Source organism: Cyrtonyx montezumae, unplaced genomic scaffold (assembly GCF_038088225.1).
Source record: "Cyrtonyx montezumae isolate F1298 unplaced genomic scaffold, pur_monq_1.0 scaffold_15, whole genome shotgun sequence".
NCBI lineage: Eukaryota > Metazoa > Chordata > Aves > Galliformes > Odontophoridae > Cyrtonyx > Cyrtonyx montezumae.
In genome coordinates this window covers 6,329,094-6,350,329 of record NW_027071881.1, presented here as the reverse complement: position 1 = coordinate 6,350,329, position 21,236 = coordinate 6,329,094, and the positions used below count along the sequence as shown (strand labels likewise).

General features: G+C 50.2%; 1 protein-coding gene across 1 annotated transcript in view; it reads left to right on the top strand.

The window, feature by feature from the left end:
- Nucleotides 1-691: 691 nt before the first annotated feature.
- The window catches only part of PHF12 (PHD finger protein 12), a 28,056-nt gene continuing 7,511 nt past the window's right edge, over nt 692-21,236 (top strand). The window contains exons 1-9 of the mRNA XM_065731903.1: nt 692-1,146; nt 1,414-1,595; nt 13,561-13,633; nt 15,100-15,487; nt 16,085-16,205; nt 17,166-17,298; nt 17,985-18,149; nt 18,817-18,978; nt 19,954-20,770. Coding sequence (XP_065587975.1) covers nt 1,081-1,146; nt 1,414-1,595; nt 13,561-13,633; nt 15,100-15,487; nt 16,085-16,205; nt 17,166-17,298; nt 17,985-18,149; nt 18,817-18,978; nt 19,954-20,770 — 2,107 coding nt within the window. The 5' untranslated portion in view covers nt 692-1,080. The remainder of the gene's footprint in view (nt 1,147-1,413; nt 1,596-13,560; nt 13,634-15,099; nt 15,488-16,084; nt 16,206-17,165; nt 17,299-17,984; nt 18,150-18,816; nt 18,979-19,953; nt 20,771-21,236) is intronic.

The window sequence follows — 21,236 nt, the reverse complement described above, 5'->3', positions numbered from 1 at the left end:
TTGAGTACAGCTGCGTCCCATTCTCCCGGACCTGGTCACGCCTGGGGCTGGGAGCTCCGTCCCCGGCCGATGTAACATAGGGTCCCGTTCCCCAGCCGCGCCTACCCTGTTTTGGAGAGGAGCCCCTGCCCCCGCCCCCCACCCCATCTTTTGGTCGTTTCATTAATTAAAAAAAAAAATGGTGTTTTAGAAGAAAACGTCGCATGTTGATGAGTGAGGGGCGAAGGTCAGTGACACCGGGACCCCTGGTGTCTCGCGGGGCTCTGCGACGGAGGGGACCTCGCGCACCCCACCGGGCACCCCATCCCTCCCCGCTTTCCGGGTGCAGTGTCGCTTTAAGGAGCGCCGACGCCCCGAGCCGGAAGGACCGCGCCGGAGCGCCAAACGCAGCGCGCCCTCTGCCGGCGCGCCATCCGCCCGGCCCCGCCCCCCGTGCGTCGTGACGTCATCGCGCCGCATCCTTCTCTCACCCCCACCCCGGAACGTGCCGGACGCCACGCGCCTGATTGCGCACGCGCGAGGAGGGCGCGGAGAGAGCCGGGCGCAGGGGGCGGGGCCAAAAGTACGCGCACGCGCGCTGGCCCGGCGCGCGCGCCGCCCGAGCCGAGAGCGGGGGAGGGGCGGTTGCGCGTGCGCCGTTGCGGGCGGGCGGCGGGGCGCGGTCTGCGCGTGCGCGGGCGGCGGCGGCGGCGGCGGCGGCGGCGGCGGAGGGGCCCGGAGAGAGAGAGCGGCAGAGCGCGGCGGTGCCCGTGTGGAGCGGGGCCGAGCGCTGTGAGGAGGCGGAGCGGGGCCGGCCCCGGCCCTTCTGTGCACAGCATGGCAGCGGGCGCGGGGCCCCCCGCAGCCTCCCCCGGGCCCGGCGGCAGGAGGTGGAGGACTCCCGGCCGAGCAGCGCAGCGGCCCGTGGGTTAGGCCTCGCCGCCGCCCGCTCCGCCTCGCTCCCCTCTCGAGGCCGCTGAGCGGGGCTCCGCCGCCGCCGCCGCTCCCCGTCCCCTCCGTCCGCTCCCTCGCGGCGGGGTGTGGAGGAGGTGTGTGTGGGGGGGGGGGTCTCTCGGGGGCCGCTCCCCCCGGGCTGGATGAATGTGGGAGAAGATGGAGACGAAGACGATCGTCTACGACCTGGACACCTCCGGGGGGCTGATGGAGGTGAGGGGGCGGCGGGGGCGGTGGGGCTGTAAGATGGCGTGGGGACCCCCCCCCTTCCCCCCTTTCACCCCCCCCTCCCGGCCCCGAGCCCCGTGGCCATAGAAGGAAGTGCGGCCGCTCGCCCAATCCCCGGTGGGGGCCCTCCCGGGTACGGACGGGGCGGGCTCGGCCTCGTCCCGGCCCCACCGAGCCGTTTGCTGTGGGGGGGCGGTGGGGGTCAGGCTGCGGGCGGCCCTCAGAGCCCTCTGCGTGTGTGCGTGTCCGCAGCAAATCCAGGCCCTGCTGGCTCCCCCGAAGAGCGAAGATGGGGAGAAGAGGAGCAGGAGGCCCGAGAAGGAGCCCAGGCGAAGTGGCAGGGCCACTAACCACGACAGCTGCGATAGCTGCAAGGAAGGAGGGGATCTGCTGTGCTGCGATCACTGCCCCGCCGCTTTCCACCTCCAGTGCTGGTAAGGCTCCGTGCTCCCGCCCTCTGGCTCCGCGTCCCTGCGGCCGAGGCCCCCGTTAGCTGCGTGCTTCGGAGCGGGGGAACAGCATAAGCTTTGCTGGGCTCCGTTTCCCCCACCCCATCTCCCCTTTAAAATCCACCGATCCCCACCTAAAACCCCATCTGGACGCCTTCATGGCGTGGGCACGCTGACCCCAGGCCCTCCTTTCTTTTTGTGCCCAGCGGCCTAAAGGAGAACCCAGGCCTCAGTCTGCCCGCCGCCTTCCTCCCCTCCCTCCGTGCCTGACTTCCCCTCCTCGCTCCTCCAAACACATCCCCGTCCCCCCTCTGCCCCCCCGGTCCCAGCCTGGAGGGGATTCACGGTGCTGTCTCTGCTCCGGGCCCGGCCTTCCCGGCGCTTCCGTGCTGCAGCGGCTGCTGGGAATAATGGAGGTTGCTGTCTCTGTGTCTCCCTGCCTCACTGTTTACAATATGGCGACCTTCCTTTAAATTATATTTTTATTCTCAGCGCCATTTTGGCTGCATATGTGACTTCCAAACCCTTGCAGAGCTTCCTGAGTATCTCGATTGTGAAAATACCTTCCCTGCAGAAATCCGGGGCTCGGCACTTTTAAAATTGGCTTGGCTTATTTCTTTCCCTCCTTTTTTCCTTCCCTCCTGACTCAGTCGACGTGCTTATCTCATCCGTGGGGAATGACTGCTGTGAATTTCGGGGTAGCCGGGTCCCCCTCGCTGCGAGTTGTGCAGCTTTGTTGATAAAAGCAGATCTTTTTGCATGCAAATCTGGAGCTGGAGGTGCTCGGGGAGGCGGTTGCGACGGTGGAGGCTGCAGCAGGGAGGGCTGGGAGGCCTCACCTCGGCGCCAAGGCACAAAGCCAGCCCTGAACTTTCCGCTGCGGAGTTTGCCTCCATTCTGCAGCAGGAGATGCACCGAGGGCTGCGGTGCTCCTTTCTGCTCGCTCAACAGTTGACACGGGCGGAGGGTTTGTGTTAAATGAGCACAGCCAGAGTGGATATAATGGAGTGGAGGAGGGAGCGGGGCGAGTCAGACAGCTGGAGCTCAGGCGTACCGAGTATTCTTCCTTAGGGGAGATTTTTTTAACCACATTCCTTTCTCCCTTTCATGCTTTGGAGCTTTTTGTTTGCTACCCTGTTACAGCTGTCTCTATTTTTTTACCTATGCTTTTTTTTTTCCCCTCTGCTCGGTGGTTGTGCCGCGTTTATATGCTAATTGCAGGTCTCTGAACACTTATTAAACTGATTGCTGATACCGGGAAAACTGAGTGTGCGGTCGCAGTCGTGCAGGGAGTGTCCCGTTAGCAGCACGCAGCCAGACCAGCCCAACAATGCTGTAGTGAGCAGCCATGACATCATCCCTCCTGCCCCGAGGAAGTGCTGCTGGTGGTTGGGCACATCCTCTGCATTTACTAGAATGACACCGATGTTTTTTTTCCCCCGACCTTCTCCGTAGGCTTTTTAATTTGAGGGCTTTTTTCTTACTCTGTATGTAGTCGCTTAAAGCCCAGTGTTTGCCTGCAGATGCTGTTGAATGCATCCTGAGCCTTCACACTTGGGTTTTCAGATGGAAGGGCTGTGACTAATGCTGTGAAGTTTCTTAATTGACTCCAAAGCCTGGCTCGTCCTAACAGTAAATGAGTCCACACTGTGCACGGTGAAATCTGGCTAGGATTCATGACTTAATTTGGCAAGATTCTTGTAGCCAGTGGGAAATGGTCATGTAAATCAGACATGTAGAGAGGTTTGGCCGTACTCAAGTTGGTTACATTATAATGACAAAAATTCTTTGGCTAACTAGTCACCCTTCAGGACAGAGGCAGGAGGTGCAGCTCTGGTTGTTCCTTCTCGCTTTTATTGTTCCCTTCCTTGGGCTATCTCTGGGTGAGCACGCAGGAGCAGCAGGAGCCCCAGCCCTGCTGAGGCCTTGGAGCAAACCAGGTTGTCTCAAAGCGATGCTTGGCTTTTATATCCATGTTTTCTTCCTTTCACCTTCTGTGTCTTGCGTAAAGTAAACTTCCGTTCAGGATATAAACTCAGGCATAAAGGCAGCATTTGAAACTTCCTTTCTGCCTTTTTTTTTTTTTAATTGTTTTTATTTAAAGAATAGCAGCTGTAGTGCAATGCTTGCTTAAGTGATTTTGAATAGCAGCTCAGCTATGCTGGCTAAATAGTGTTGGCAGCTTAACTGTTCTTTTAATATTTATTGTAAGCTTTAGTACTAGGTTGCATTTATTATCCATATAGTGGGAGGGGGGGAAAAGAGCATTGAATTGATCAATAAAAAGAGAGGTTGAGGTGTAGTCAGCTTGGAGACGACCCCAGCTTGGTGGCTGCAGACCAGTTTCATTTCTACCTGTGAAGGAATGATGCTTCATGGCACCATGCAGAGTGAACCCGCTTGCTCAGAATCCCCCCAAACTTCCCAAGTCTGATAGCATTGCTCCTCTCTGGTGGGAAATAGCAAATTGTGTCAACGCACAGTGGAAATGGCTGCTCTCCTGGGGGTGGAAGGGCCGTCCTGGTTCAGCTGTTGGGGTCTCAGCTCTTCTCACAGCCCAGAATCGCTGCTTTGGTGTAGAACTCCTCCAGGAACTGGTGAGATCAAGGGCCTGGTGGGAGGGATATGGGGAAGTGCAAAACCCCTTCAGATTCAGCACATTTGGGTTAATATCACAGTCAAGTGACTGTCTTCAGATTTGAATTTCCAAAGTGTTTTTTCCTCTCCTTGAAAACAATATGTGATTCTTCAGCTCCTAAGTCTGGTGTTGGTTGTGCTGTTAACTGGAACCTGCTCCTTGGGTCACGGGGCAGTGCATGTTTTCATTCTGTTTCTCAGCTCCAGGCCCCTGTGTTGTTCCATCTGCACACATTTGAAAAAAGCAAAGTTTTATTTTCCAGTACTTCTGTTATTCCTCCCCATCTGTGTCCTCCTCCAGGATGTGTGATTGTTAAAGTTCCCCTTATTTTCTTACGCCCGTCTGCAAAGTGAGCAATGTTGCAAATTCATTACAGCGTCAGCAGAGGATTAGAAAGATCCCTGGGAGAGGGAAAAGTTTAGTTAGCAACAGGGGGAGGGGAGGGGAATAACACAGCCCAGTGTTGTGCCTCTTTTCAAGTCTCACTGCCTGAGCTGCTGCATGGAGGAGCCCTCTTCAGAGATGCTCACCCAACTGAACGCTGCTGTTCGTGTTCCTGTTATGATCCTGTGCTGCTGTGGAAGCACTGCTAGCCCAGCAAAGTGACCTGAGCTGCCCCGAGCCCTACAGCTGCCTGTTGCAGTAAGCAGACAATGCTATGTGGTGATGCTGCCCAGCAGTGGCCTTCCCTTTGCTGCCTCTGTGGCTCTTCTGGGAGAAATACACCGTGTCCCTGCTGGGTCCTGCGAGCTCCATCAGCCCTTCTGCAGCACTTGCCTCTTTATGTTTATATTTGGAGTGTTTGGCTCCATTTCCTCTGCTTTGGCAGTCTTTCTGAGTGCTGTTGTCGAAGAACTGAAGTTAACAGAGCTGCAGAGAGAAGTAGACAAAGCTAAGCTAGCCTGAGTTTTGCATATTTTCTGTGAGTCACATCAGTTAAACTCTTCGCACGTAGAATGGAAAAAAAGTTGTGTTTAACTGTAGGACATTAGTAACTATTTCCCTACCTTATTCAGGTCTGAAATGTCCTGCCTTATCTTGGCATTTGGTCTAGCTGTGATTTTGCATAGATATCCATTCTGTGTGAGTGATGAGAAGGAAAGCATCAGCCTGGCTATTGTCTTTGCTATTCATGCCCCCCAGGTGGTGCTTTGGCAGCCTCGGGCTTTCAGGTGAAGCTTTAAAAGGCTCAAAGCACTCACAAGGAGCAGCAGGATGGCCAGGTTGCCTTGGAGGCTGACTTACCCTGAGGGAAAGTGGTGAGCAGGGAAAGCCTACAGCTTTCGGTACATCTCTGGTTGTGGTATTTCAGTACTGGTGGGCCACTGTATTCTAGATCCCAAAGCAGGAGGAAGCAGTTGCTCTGGCCTGGTTTCTTGTGCAGAGGGTCACTGCGCATGTGCCTGCAGATGTGGTAACATGATCGGTCTTGGCAGTTCTCTGAAGCAGAGTTGTACCAATAAAGTCTTTGGCTCTCCTTATTTTTGTCCTTAATCTCTCGGTGCAAAACCAGATAAGGTCAACTTAAATGTGTGACCTTAAGCTGAGGGCACCAGGAGACCACTGATAATAAGAACTTCATGAGCTAATTAACTTCTAGTGACCAGCAAATCACAATTCTCACCTGTGTGTGCTCACGTTAAGCAGAGTGTGAGCACCTTCTGCAGTGTGGGCAGGAGCGTGGCATCGTGGATCACTGCTGCTCCCGGTGTCACAGCGAAGCAGTGAGCTCACAAGGCATTGGGATTCTCTCCATTTCAACCAGGGGGATGTTTAACTGCTTCACTTAGGCTTTGTCTTCAGGCACAGACCAGTGTTATGCCAAACATCCATCACCTGAAGGGCGCAGCGTGAGGCCGGTGACGAGGAGGCTTCTCCACTGCATTGTCCCTTGGCTTGGGAAGGTGCCACTTCTGTGCTGACCGGGACTCAGGGAGCTGAGAAGTCTTTTCTTTTGTGCTGTTGTGAAGTCAGTGTTTTGAGTTGCCCTGCAAGAGCTACGTTGGTGGCAGTGGCTCATTGGGAAGCAGCACGCGTGGCCTCGTTTGCTGCTCCAGAGCTGCTCCTCCTGCTCTGTCAGACCTGCAGGCATGACTCACGGGAGCGTTTGAAAACATGGAAAGGTCTTCCCGGAGGAATTCCAGCTCCTCTAGGCATTTGCAAAGGAAATTCTTAATTGGATTAGATTCATAATGCTAATCTGCTAATGACTGTTTGTTATGGAGATCTTGGTGCTATCCTGTAAATATATTCACCTTCATTTAACTCGCCTTGTGCCTTTTTATCACACACAAGCTCGGTGCGATAGGATTACACAGCTGCCTGCAGATCTTACAGCTGGGAGTGGGAGAAGGACCACTGTGCGTGCTACACAAAGTGGTGTAATGCTCTCGTAATTCTGCTCTCCATTTCCCAGAGCTGCTTTAGGTGGGACAGGAGATGTGGAGCTGCAGGTGTGGATGTTAAACTGTGTTGATTCTATGCAGACTCAGTGGTACGTGGCAGGTTCTTGTGGCTCTTCTGTGCTCTGGAGTTTCTTGCTGGTCAGGTGGGTAGCAAGTAGCAGGAATCCACTGGGAAGAAAGTAGCAGTTACTTACAGGAAAGAGGTGTATCTTCCTGAAGGCAAATGTTGCAAAGTCTGAGCCTTCAGGGAGCTGCCTGCATTAATGTAAATCATGTGAGAATGACTACCTGCTTTTTGTTTTATTTTAACCACTCGGGAAGTAAGCTTGGACTTCTGAAAATGCTAATGTATCTCAGAATATAACATGGCTTTGTTCTGGGGATATGGCGTGCTGGATTCAAAGCTGTCTTGCCACGTCAAGTTGCTGGCGAACCTTGCGATTTTACGATGCGGTCAGATTGTCAGAGGCAGCTTTTTCTTAGAGCAGTCAGCGCACAGTGCCTGCAGCAGCAGCTAGATGCCTGCCCAGCTTGTGGAAGGCTCCAGTGCCTCTGTAAGCTGAGTAAAAATGATGTAGTACCTTCCCTTCAACGAAGGAGCTGCCGGGTGTCAGGAGTCAAGTGGTTCCATACCCTTTTAGGGTGTGAACTAAATGCTTCCTAGAGTCAAAAATGAAGAAGGGAAAATGTGCTGTACATCATTCTTTCAGTCGGCGTGTCAGATCCCTGCACAAAAAGCATCTCGGGCAGCTGGGGGGAGCGCAGAGCCAAAGCCAGCACTAACCTATTTCTGCTGACGTCCGCCCTGCACGAGTCACTTGAAGTAAACTAGATGGAGCTGGAGATTGCCGACTCTGAACGCCGTGGAAAGCAGTGGCCTGAGGATGCAATTTGGCAGGCTGAAAACCCCATGCTGAATTCCTGGCAAGCGGGAGTGATGGGTGTGAAACACCTGCCTACGGCCACTGGCTTGGGGCAGGCATCACGTGAGCTTCCCGGAGATCTCAGGCTAGAATAGCAACAGGAGCAGGATGTGAAGGTGATCGGGAAAGGCAGAAGGGATTTATACCCTCTCTTAGGTTGGTTTTTTTTTGTTTTGTTTTTGGTTTTTTTTGGAGTGGAGGGATATTTGTATTCCTTTCCCTTTCCCCCCAGTGTTCTTGGGAAAGCCCAGCCCACACGTAGGTGTCGGAATTATACCTCACTTGTGTCTGTGTGAAACTGAATTCATATTTTTGCTTTTATGGTCTGTGTCACAGCTTCCTCTGGTGTGCTGCTTTCTCTGCTTTTGGTCTCTTTTTGCCACCTTACTGCTTCCGTCCTTTCAGCCCCTCTCCTTTGAACACACTCAGTATCGCTAGGGCTGAATGTGTTCACCTTTCAGAAACCTCTCAAACCCATGTTTTCTTTTTTGTTCAGTGGAGCTGTCTCTTCATTTATTGTTCTTTCGAGACAAAATTGGGTGAACTGGCTCTCACTAGAGCTGTGTTGTTCCTCAGCCCTGTTTCCTTTCCCTGTTGCTTCCCTATGTGCCATCCTGCTTTGAGACGATGACTTCTAATCTGTTAAGAAGATGGTGCTATAGAGATCTGAACACTTAATGATGAATGTGGCCATTGAATTCAGGCTATTGTTACCATTGTCTGCAGCACAGGCACAAGGAGTGGTGCATGGAATAGAATTGGGCTGTGCAAAATGTCTGAATTTCAGAGTATGACCCAAATTTTCCAAAGTCAGCAAGTCTTCCTGTTGACTTCTGAATAGAAACACAAAGCCAGGCAGCTCACTTGCAGGTATGTCCCAAGTGGCAGAATTTAAAAGCAGCCAACCTAATGGAGAAACAAAGCAACAGCAAACAAAAGGCAGCAACTGGAGGGCATGTTTCTTTCAGTCACATTTATTTATATAGATAAATACTTTTGTCTATGGAAATCCAGTATCTTGAAAACCTCTTCTTCCTTTAATTTTTTTCTGCTGTTAATGAGAGTAATAACTAATGGCTTGCCTGGGGGCTGGTCTCTGTAGGCCAGGTTGTTCCTATGAATAGAAGCAAGCAATTACATCAAGGGATCACATGTTTACCTGCGGCTTAGCTGCTTTATTGGACACTCCTTATTGTCAGGTCTGAGACAAAAAGCTGCACTTCTCTGTACGCAGGAGGAAGAAAGGAGTGTGCAGCGAATGACACTTTGGGATGTACCATACCTGGTGGCATAGAGATGTTAGCATACCTTGATCATACCTTGATCTTCCCTTGCTCACATCTTGCTTCTCGCTGTCTGGCTGTATCACGGTGTTTTAATCCTGTGTCTGCTCTCTGTCTGTTGCTCAGCCCTTATTTCTAACTCACTTTGAAAGGTGCATGCTGAGCAAAGGCACTGTTGCAGATGATGGGATGATTGGTGTTGTGTGAAACATTCATTTCTGCTCTTCTCCTCACTGAGTGGCAGCCAAAATAATGGCACGCTGACCTGTCCGGGATGTCCATCTCTCCCTGCTGGATGTACAGACATCTCCCTGCCTTTATATACATGTTCAAGGCTTGAACTTCAGAGTAAACAAACTGACTGACTGCTGTTAAGGTTTTTTCCACTCCTTTTCCATTTCCTCTGGGGAGAGGAATCTGTACTACAGATAAAAGTAGAGCAGCTGATGCTTGGCCATTAACATGGACTGCACTGCTGGCTGTAAGTATGTAGAACACATGCAGGCCACTGAGCCTACTAGAGTCCAGAGAACTCCAAAACCATTAGTTGGGGTATGATCACATCATGCTTGGAGGTCACTGAAGAGCTGTGCTGAGCTCACCTGAGGGTTGGTATCCCCTACTCTGGTGCTTGTACACCTGAGTGTTGGAATGCCCATTTTAAGGAGCAGGTGGGGTTTGAAGAACTTGCTGCAGGACTTCCCTGGTCCATCTGTGCCGAGGAGCCATCCTGGCTACCAGAAGGGAGAGCTGTCAGCGTTCCTAATGATTACCTTTAGCATAGTGAAGTCTTTCTTCTGCCTTCACAGGACGCAGTAAGCTTCCCAAGGAGGAACCTTCACCAGGCTGCAGCTGCTGCCTGTGTTGTGGTTTGTGTCTGCAGCAGAGGCAGTTCCAGGTGCCCTTCTGCAGGGGTTTGGAGCAGCTGTGAGCAGGGGTGCGTAACTTGGGCTCAGTAACACTGTTTCAAAGAACTGGAAGTGTAAATGATGCAGCCTTCTCTGTTTCTCAATGGGTCGCTTGTGAAGCGGGGGCAGTGCAGTTGGTTTCCTGGTTTGTTGTCACGGCTGCCCTGCTGTAGGAAGCCAGGGAGCCTTGTTCTTTATGAAGCCAGTGGAACAGCTGTACCTCTATCCATCACTGGGATAAATGGGATCCAACAGCAGATCCGGATGTTTCTTCCTCTGTCTCATTGGCAAACGTAACCAGCATCCTTCCTTCTAAGCCTGTCATTGAGTCCTGGTGAGGTAATTAGAAGTTGTTTTTTTTTTTATGAAAGCAACTGAAATAGAAGTTAGCAAAGAAAGCTTCACCAGACACCAGGTTGTCTCCCTGCTGCCATTACCTCGAGAGCTGCTCATCCTCAGCCCGCCTGCAGGCGAGATGGCCACCAGGAATGCCACGTGGAAATAGCTCCAGGTTTGCTTCTCACTGGTTCCTTTGAGTGCTGAGCCCGGTTTGTGCTGAAGAAGGTGCCATCCTTTGAGCATTTTACTTATTTATTGAGGTCAGCAAAGTAAAGAGTAATTATGGGGTTTGGACTAACAACGGGCATCTGATCTATGAGAGCTGCAGAGTGTGAAATTAAAAGGCAGAGTGGCTTTGTGCTATTGTTTGCAGGAGAAAAAGCACCCAATTCACAGATGGCTCCTGAAGATTTTTGATTTCATCACAGCCATTTAAATGTTATTTGTGAAGCCCTGCATAGTGCTGAGACTATGTGAGCTAGCCTAGAAGTTTACAAGAGCAAGCATTGGCAACATAAATCTGATCTGAATTCCAGGAGATGCTACTTAGCTTTTCCCAAAAAGCCATTAGACTGGTGTCGGGCACTTGGGTGTCGCTGCAGTGGCTTTGAAATATGTGATGATCCACATCTTTTATTTCCAGAGGCTTTGCAGGACTCCTCCTTGCAGACATTTGTGTGGATGTTAACTTTGAGAGTCACTCAGGTTTTTTTCTTTTTTGGATCTGCCTCTGTATTAAACTCAGCAACATGTTTGTCCTCTGGGTGGCTTTGATTCAGGTCCCACCAACCCTGCAGGTAAAAGAGCATTGGCCACCGTGACGACCCAAGGGGAAGCTTTCCAAAACCAGGGTTTGGCAGAAGGATGCAGCAGAGCACAGCAGAGCAATGTGTGCTTCCAGGAGATGTGCTGTAAGTGGAGATCACACTGGTGCTGCACGGCTCAGGTCCTGCTGGCAGCAGGCTCCAGCAGCTGGAGGGCTGCATGCTAATGAACGGATGGGGGGAAGCAGCCCCGTGCTCCTGCCAAAGCTCTGCTCCTTACCTTGGTTGTGAAGACCGAGTGCCTTGCTTGGGTTTAAAAACGAGTTTCTCTTAACGCTTATGGGAAAAGGTTGAGGAATGTGGTCATAACTAGTCCATTAAAATGGCATCCTTCAGCGCTTCCTTGGCTTGATGTTAAGACGCAGGAAATGCTCTTTCCGTGCGGAGGGGCCGGCGGTCTGGCTGCAGCATTCATCAGTCTTTGTTAGTGCAGCGAGCTGCCCTGATGAACAGTTCATTAACCAGGAGAAGCAGAATCGCTCTTTTAATGCACTGCCGTGGCAGTCGGGCCCTGACGACGAGCACAAGAACTCAGGGGGTGAAGCTGGGAGCTCCAGCCTCATGCCTGCACTGACGCTCATCTTTCCCTTTCCTTGGACAAGAAGCATTCCTTTAAACACTGCTTTGTGAGAGCTTTATTTAAGGTTACTGTGTATTGGTTGTTGAGCAGATAGCTCAGAACAAACCCCACAACCCCATTCCGATAGCATGCGCATTCAGGAAGAAACCACGGGCACCTTTAGGAAGAACCCCCTTCGAACTCTTCTGGGCACCTCCGGAGGTTTGCTGCGGTGTTAATTTGTTTTGTTATAAAATATGTAAGGTGAAGGTAACAGTTAAAACCGATGCCCCGGGGCCCTGGCAGCGCGTGGCTGGCTGGCACGGTGCTGGGCCGGGGCAGGCGTGTTCCCAGCCGTCGGGGCACGCTCGGCGGCGGCTTCAGAGACGCATCCACCAGGAATAAACCAAAGTCTGCGGGTTCCTGGTCCCTGGGGTGTTGGGAGGGGATGGGCCAGGCAGATCCGTGCTGGCTGTAGTGCAGACCTAAGGGCTGTTTTTTTTTTTTTAGCGGGATCAAACCCGAGCTATTGCCAGGCCCACGTTGGGACTGAGGCTGCTGCAAGCACCCGGGGATGGTTTGTTCCACTCCTCCCAACCCCTCTCCTTTCTGCTATCAGCAGAAGATTAGTTTGGAGCAGGGAGGTGACAGCTTTGGGCAGACATTTGAGGCTTCCCAGGGCTTTGGTGCTGTTGTCTAGAGCGTGATCTCTTGTTCGTGCAAGCCCTCCAGGAAATGAGAAACACCAGCTGCAGGTATGTTGCTGCGTGTCCGCAGAGCGCTGCCTTTCTGGAGCGCCCAGAACACGGAGGCCTCTGCAGCCCTGCTCCTCAAAATGGCTGCCAGATGTGTTGGCTCTGCAGAGCTCCCGTGAGCCTGACACCACAAGCACTGAGCTTGTTCCCAGCTCTGTTCTGGCAGCGTCCTCCCCTCAGGCCTCCAGCAAAGACCTGCAGGGCTGAGTGCTCCCCGCGGTGGCTGCGGCACCTTTGTCATTGCAGCAGTGGGACTTTGGCTAAACAAAAGAAGCGTGTTTGTTTTTCTAGCTCAAGCTTGGGAGCCCAGACTGGGACACCCTGTGCTAGGGAAGCTGCACGCTGGCTGCTTGTGCTTGCCTGGCTTCCCAGCAGGGTGGGTGAGCATCATGCCCATGCAGCAATCACCATGTGACCCAGCTGTAGGTGTCCCTGTTCACTGCAGGGACCAGGTGGCCTTTAGAAGTCCCTTCCAGCTCAAATAATTCACTGATTTTAAGTCATTGCTGCTGATGTGAGAGAAGGGAGCTGCTGGGCCTGGCAAGAGCGTGTCTGTTGGGCACAGGGAGTAAACCTGCTTAGGTTTTGTGTTGTTATCTCCAGTATCAATAGGCAGGGCTTCTAGAAGTATATCTTAAAGGCATGCTGCATGGTAACTAGCAGTTTATCTGACAGCGTGGCTGTTTCTCTTCCAGCAGTCAGTAGTTTGCTGAAATAACAGAACTTTATGACAAAGAGGTGTTGGAAAGTACTTGAGCTAGTAGTATTCGTAAGGGAAGCATAGCATCCAACATATGCTGCTCTGCCTTTAACCAAGGAAAGAAATTTTCTCAAAATAGTCCTCCTTACTCCTTCATCTTAATTTGCTTTGATTTATTTCTAGAATCAGAATGAGAATGTCCCTGTGACGTGATGCTGTTTTTATAGTAAGTACAAGTCCGTGTGAGTAGGATGCATCCTGCGCTTCACAAGCGAGGCAGGCTGTAAGTGGTGACACTTCTGAGAGTATTTGGGCTGCCTTAAGATGGAAGGTGGCTCTCACCATGAAGTTAGTGTGCCCAGGGATGGAGTACGTAAGAAGCATCACAGTAAAGGAGGCCTTAGGGTTACGGGGAGGCGTATACACAAATAATTTTCCATTTCTCTTTGCTGTTCAGTACTCAGTCTGGACTTCTGGAGCTTTCTGCACGGTGCAGATGAAATGGATGTCACGGAAGACTAACATCACTGGTGACAGAGCTGCCCTGACTCGGGCTACGTGGAGATGAGATGTTCCAGAAATAACAGTAAAGCATTGCTTTGTGTTTCTCTTGCAGCAACCCGCCGCTCAGCGAGGAGATGCTGCCTCCAGGGGAGTGGATGTGTCACCGCTGCACCGTGCGCCGAAAGGTAAAGCCTCTTGTGAGTGAGGAGTGTGCTCTCTGCCCTTCTGCTGTCCTCTCCCCTTCATGTCAGCATACATAGTGCCAGAGTTATGCTCGCAGTTATGAAGGGCTTTGTTAAGAGCAGGAAAACCAAAGTGTATTGATGAGCTCGCCCTGGTGTTTTTGATATTATTACCAAGAACCATGAAACTGAAGCACCTGACCTGTTTGTGTCAAGCTGTGCCTTTTAAACTGCCCTTCTTTTCTCTCATTATGGAAAGGAGGGAGAACTGAGGCACAGAGGGAAGGGCTCCAATGCTGGAGGAGGTGAGCTGCCTGCAGGTGCAGGAGTCCTGTTAATGCAGCTTTAGCAACAGGGTTGTGATTGTGGTTAATGTGTGTGGGGCTGTTGTTTTTTTTTGTTTTTTTTTTTTTTAGAAATGTGACTTGACAGCAATTGCATATCAGCAGAGGGTGAAATCACAGCAAGTTGTGATTTCCTGGGCTGTTGATCAGGATGGGAAGATGACTGAGTGAGATTGTGGCTTGTCTTTTTTGCCTTGGTACTCTTAGTCCAGGAAACTGTCTTGCACAATGTAAACATCTTATCACAGTGACTGCATGAGGCTGCCTAGTAGAGGGTTTGGAAACTGCCCAACTATCTAGCAGTTGCTCCCTTGAAGTGGCACCCAGAACAGATGTGAAGAAAATTTGGTACTCAGCCTTTTGTTACCGAAGCAGTTCCCTTGTTATGTTTCCAGGGTTCTGTTGAGGCATCTGCTAACAGTAAAGATGGTCACAAAAGTAAAACTTATAATATACATTTCAAAAGCACAACACCAACAAAAAGACTTCTCTGTATTAAAAATCGCTCATTTTACAGACTATTTCATTGTGATTGAGTAGATCAGTGCTGGCAGGCCCTGCAGCATGGTACTGGGCCTTGCAGCTGCCCCTCCTCTTCCAAAATGGACCTCTCAGTGATCACAGTGTATTGCTTTCTGCTGCAGTTCTCACTGCCCACCTTGTTCGTGAGTCCTGGTGTCAGGAGATAGCAGAGTGTTTTTTATGTTGTGCTTGTATTCTCCATCTGACCTTCTCATTCTGTAACGGGTTTGGATGCGCTGTGCCAGGGTTAATGGACTGCATCAGCAATGAATGACCTACCTACCGTGGAGGTTCTCTCAGTGTTGGCCAGCAAAGTAAACAGTTGTCTGATCAGACAAGTACTTGGGACCAGATGCTGTGAAATATTGTCCTGATCTGGACTCAGATGCAGCTGTCCTGAAAGGAGAGAGAGAGAGATGCTGTTTTGTCATCTGCAATCAAATTGCTTTTGCTAGGTCAAGGCTTTAGTTAGAGTTCACGGGTGAAGCTGTAGTAAGTGGCTCAAGGTTTTTCAGGTGCTTTTTGTCTTCAATTGCTTGTTTGTCAAGGTTGATGTCTTTGTTTGTGTCCTCCATGATAAGCCTGCCTATTCATGTCGTGCAGAAGCGAGAACAGAAGAAAGAGCTGGGGCAGGTAAATGGATTGGTGGACAAATCTGGGAAAAGGACCACCTCCCCAACCAGTGACGCAGACCTGTTGGACAGGTCTGGCAGCAGCATCAGGGCTAATGCACATGCCAGGATCTTGGAGAGGAGAGCAAGCCGGCCTGGCACTCCCACATCCAATGCCAGCACCGAGACCCCCAACTCGGAACAGAATGATGTCGATGAGGACATAATTGACGTGGATGATGACTCTGCCATTGCAGAAATGGACTGTGGGCAGCCCCAGCTGAAGCGACCCTTTGAGCTTCTTATTGCTGCCGCCATGGAAAGGAACCCAACGCAATTCCAGTTGCCGAATGAGTTGACCTGCACCACAGCACTTCCAGGTGAGCAGCGGGTTGCCTGGTGTCGGTGGAGGGGTCTGCAGTTGCATCCTGCTGCCACCTTGTCTTTTTCCCCTCCCCACCCCTTGATTCCTCGGTGGTTGTGGCTTCAGTGATGCAGGTGAACGCAGAAGGTGCAGTGCTGCCCTTGGTGCTCGTCCAGCTGTCCAGCATATAACTGCAGCTGTAGGTGGTCTCCAGTTCCCCAGGATGTAAGCTGTGGGGATGCTGCTGGTAGCTCCATCAGCACTTGAAATGGATTTGTTCTGTGTTCAGCCAAGTCTAGATCATCCATCTGAAGAATTTTCCAACTGTTCAATTACTTGATTTTAACTCTTGATATGATAACTTCATCAAATAATGACTTAATTGTTTCAGTGACTCCCTGTACATAAAACTTGAAGTATGCTTACCTTTAAAGCCAATCTCTCTGTCTCTTTAATCTAGATTTAGTGGTTGATAAGGGCTCCTTAAGCAGCTCCTTTTTGGCTTTTCTGTTTGCTTCTTCCTGAGCTGATTATACACATCTACCAGGAAGCAAATCTCTTCTAAATCTCTTCTGCATGGGTAACCAAAAGCTTTTCTAAAACTTACTTTCAGGTACTAGCAAGAGGAGGAGAAAGGAAGAAACCACAGGAAAGAACGTCAAGAAAGCACAACACGAGTTAGACCACAATGGTTTGGTTCCCTTGCCTGTCAAAGTCTGCTTCACATGCAACAGGTACTTAACTCTTCCAGGAAAGCTGTTTGGTGTAACTGCACCCTTCATGGGAGCAAAGTTCTCCCTGAAAAGAAGTGACCAACCTCTTCTTTCCCATTTTCCTTTGCTACTTACAATGTTCTATGCAAATAAGGGAATAATAATCTTTGCTGAATAACAGATGCTTAATGACAAATGTAGCCATGACTTCTTCTATTGCGTGGCTGTAAAGGTTTGAAAGTGTGACCTGAAAAGATTGAGCCATCTTGCCTTTGGTATTTTTCTACTAAGAAAAAATCTAAAGTGGCGGTGGTTTAGAAAGTGGAGATGTTTGTTTATGGTTCATAAGGAAAGAATGTGAAGAAGTGACCTTTAGGAAATAGAAATATACAGAGAGAGCTATAAGCCCAAGGCAAACAGGAGTATTGTGCTGCAGTGGTAAATCTTAAAAGTAGTTTACAGCACTGCTGTGTTTTTTATGACCTCAGGAAAAAGCACACAGATATATCCCAACTCAAAATGTCAGCAGAACCAAAAAATGATTTGGGGAACATAATCAGAGTGAATTTTCTGGAGAAAAAAAAATTGTAGGAGCCTGAGATTTCCTTCTGATCTCCAAGTCTTGCTCTAAACAAAGCCACTTATAACCACTGCGTAAGGTCAGGTTGAGAAGTTCAATACGTGAGTCTCAACAGGTGCTTGCTGCTCTCCAGCACCAGCATCTCCTCCTGCCAAAGGACTTCTTTTGGACCAAGAAACCCTTGTGTGTTTGGGCAAGTCCTTTCACCTCGAGTGGGTCTTGCAGAGTGTCCATACAGATCAAGTTACAAATCTGAAGCTTAATTTTAGATGCAAGTAACATAGCATGTGGGATTTGGTGGGGAAAGATAAGCTGACTTGGTTTTAGCCAAGCTTGCCCTGCATGGTCACTTCATACTCTCTGTTCTGCATGGGAAATAAGATTTGTCTCTCTCTTTGCAGGAGTTGCAGAGTGGCACCTCTAATCCAGTGTGATTATTGCCCACTCCTGTTCCACATGGATTGTCTGGAGCCACCTCTTACTGCCATGCCTCTGGGTAGATGGATGTGCCCAAATCACATAGAACACGTGGTGGTAAGCAGCACTGATTGCAGTATGGTAACTGGATGCTGGAATGGAACCTGGCAGGTCCATGAAAGGACAAAGTACAGCAAATGTAAAACAGCTTCTGAGCTCTTACTGCACCCTGTAATGCTTGTAAAGCTCCTGCTGCAAGCAACACACTCCTCCAAAGGAATATGATGCTGCTATCTGCAATAAAATATAAAGGTGGGGGAACTCCTTCCTGTAACTGAAGCTGACAGCTCAGAGTGTGACTCACTGGCAGTTGATCTGGTTTTCAGACTGGGCTCCTTAAGATCCAGATGAGCTTTCCAGAACTGTGATACAAAGCAGCACAGTGCTACAAATAGGGGAAGTCATTCTTTGCATGCTTAACCCAAAAAACTTTCATTTCAAGCGGGTGTTTCATTTGTGGAAAAGTGTTGTGCTTGAGAATAAACACTCAGGAAATGGGGCTGGAACAAAGGGCTTGTGCCCAGAGAAATTGCTTCAGAGAGCACTGATGCTGCTTGGCCTCTTAAGTGCCTTTGTATTCACCTCCAGCAATGTGCCCTTTAACAGAAACAGTGCTGCAGAAAGCAAATAGTCTAAAGCAGAGCTGATGCTGTACTGCCAGTGCTTTGAGGTGTTATGACTGTCTTAGGATGCCTTAGTGCCCTGCAGATCCCTAACTACTGTGGCATTATCTGATCACCCAGCTGAACCAGAAGAACTTGACCCTGAGTAATCGGTGCCGAGTATTTGACCGCTTCCAGGACACCATATCTCAGCACGTTGTCAAAGTGGATTTCTTAAACCGAATCCATAAGAAACATCCTCCAAATCGCAGAGTTCTTCAGTCAGTGAAGAGAAAGGGTTTGAAGGTGAGTGGCAGCAAGTAGGTGTTGGTGAAACTCCCTGCATCCGCGTGTTTGTTCGGAAGGGAAAACGGCGTGCCCCGTAGGAATAGCCTTGCTGGGGCAGAAGAAGGTGGGGACTGAATGGATGTGTTGGTGGGAGGTCTGAAGGTCAGCAGCCAGGGAAGTTTTTTTCACTGCACACAGGGTTTAAGAAGCTCTTTATTTTCCGGCATCCACGATGCTCAGCTGTGAGATGTGAATCTTTAAATCTAGCACAGGCGTATGAAGTACAACATAAAACCCACCAAGGATGGCCCTGGAATCTGGGCTGCAGTGTGTTCCCTGTTAAACCCTGAGGAATGTTTCTACCAGAGTGCCTGGAAAATGACATTTGTGTATCTTAAGTTTCTCTTTTTTTTTTCCTTGCCTTTTCTTTGCATGATTTTCTTGTGCTGGAGCTGCTATGTTATGCTGAAGTCATGCCTGACCTGAGGGAATGAAACCTATTAATTTCAGCATAGCTGCATCAATTTAAAGCACTCGGTGCTTGAAACTTCTAATGTATTGTCTGCAGGGTTCCTTTGGGTCAGAAAACACCAAACACAAAGCGCAGTGCTGGTTAGGCACTTAATTTAACAAGTCATTCTTGAGTAATTGTTCTCATGTGTGATCTTCTTTCTCTCCACTGTAGGTTCCTGATGCTATAAAGTCCCAATACCGGCTTCCACCCCCGTTACTTGCGCCTGCAGCAATCAGAGACGGCGAGCTGATCTGTAACGGGATCCCTGAGGAACCCTTGCAGAAGCACCTTTTGAACACTGAGCACTTAGCCAGCCAGACAGAACAACAGGAGGTAAATGAAGTCAAAATGCCTCCACTCTGTCTGTAGTTGCTTTGGTACAACAATCTTCTTTCAGTTATGATCAGAGCAGTTGTCTAGGAAACCACTCTCAAAATCATATTTCTGAAGGTGATGGCTTGTCTTCTTTCTGACACCCCTTGCCCATTAAAACTTCATTTTGGTTTTCCAGGTGAAATGTAAAGCTTCTCATTTGACACTTCAGGAAAGTGGTGAAATATTCCTCTGGTCTTAATGGTGTTATTGAAGGTTTTTTGTCTAGATGTCATTTTTATTTCTTGGCTGAGAGGACATAACTTTCCAGTTTGATTATGTAAGCCTGCTCTCTGACACATTTGCTTGCGTGTTAATGTCACATTACTGGGCTGCATTTTATTGCTGATAACCAAAGATTTCTAAACCAAGCTCAAATGAGTCCTTAAATCTCATAGGAAGATCCTTGCTGAACTCCACAATAAGAAAGCTTGCAGCCTGAGTCCTGATAGCTCAGGCAGTTTTTGTTTATGGTGTGTGCACACTGACCATGAAGCTTTGAAGAAGTCTTTTGGTCATCTTCAGCCAGGTGTAGAAGAGAAGATGCTCTCATCCCCTGCTTTGGCAGTGACTCCGAGTTAAATTGGTGTTTCTTTCCAGTGTACTGTGGAGTAAGCTGGAGGGTTTTGTTTGGAGAGAAGCCCATGTTAGTGGAAAATGTGAATGTAACTAGCTGAAGAATTTGCAACGCTTTCAGTGGAGAGAGGGAAACGTTTGGGAGTGAGGAGCTGTCTCCTGCCTTCCCCTCCTGCACCCTCAGCTCCTCTGTGTGTTGACCACTGCACAGAGGTCAGCAGGGCACATCCAAAGTCTTCTCCCTGTGCTAGGTGAACCCCAGAGCAGATGCTGGGTGCTGCACGAGGCAGCTGAATCCCTTTGAGCTGGGTGGGTGATGGGGTGGCAGAGCTAACGTGTGGTTTTTTTCCTTCCTCCCAGTGGCTCTGTAGTGTTGTTGCGCTCCAGTGCAGCATATTGAAACATTTATCTGCTAAGCAGATGACTTCGCTTTGGGACTCTGAACAAACAGAGAAGGCTGATATTAAGCCTGTTATCGTGGCAGACGGCGCGCTCGCCAACCCTTACCAGGCAGCTGACAAGGCACCCACACCTTCCCTCTATTCCATGTCATCCTGCGCCTCAGGGATCACCACCCAGAATTCCTTGAGTTCCTCACAATCCCAGCAGACTTTGTCACAGGAAGACGTCAACTGCAGCTCCTGTCTAGATAAATCCAAAAAGGTGTCTTCTTGCGGGACTTCCAACGGGCCGACGGCCTCTGATGTTAAAGTAAATGGTCCTCATTTCTACGGCGTTTCATCCGAGTCTTCAGCACAGTTGACTGACTCCCAGAGGCTGATTGGAGCTGGTAACACAATACCTGTTTTGTCCCATCGGCAAACGTGGCCCAGGCCCCTCACGCCCCCAGCGACTTGTGGACTTCTGAATCACACGATTGGAACCATTGTCAAAACAGAGAACGTAGGAGGACCCGTTTCTTGTGCACAAAGGGGTTCTGTGCCAGTCACAAGTATGCCTACTTCCATATCGAGCTCCTGTGCCAGCCTGGAGACCACCAGCACTTTGCAAAGAAAGAATGTGCAGACGCAGATAGGACCGCCGCTGTCAGCAGACCTGCGATCCATGGGCTCCCCTCTGACTGCCACCAGGGCTCTCACCCCTCCCCAGGCTGCAGGAGATGGGATCTCTGCTGTTGGATCCACAAACAGATTCTGTTCACCAGCACCACCTTCAGGTAAGTGCCCAGCAGCTGATCTCGGCCCTGGGGTGGGGAGGTATTCCAGCTGAGTGCTGCTCCTGGACCTACAGACTCTCAGTTAATGGGGAATTTGGCTTTCTGAGGAGAGCAGGAGAAGGTTCTCAGGTCTCTCCCGTCCTATGTTCCTTCACAGGAGCTATGGGATGTGTGCACCTGAGCTGAGTTCAGTCCTGAGCATTGAGACAGTGGATCAGTTCTGCTCTGGGAAGCAGCAGCAGACTCCGGCCCCTTGGCTGCTGCCTCCCTGAATCTGCTCCAGTGCTGCTTTAAAACTGCCAGTTGGTTTTAGAGCACCGTGTGGATTGCCAGACAAGCTTTTTCCTGAGCACCTCTCACACCTCTGGTGCTCTGCTGTCTGTTCTGGTGATGGCACCGTCCCCTCGTACTGAGGGAACGTGACTTGGGAAGTTGCAGTGAGTTTAGTGCCTGGGACTTTGCTCAC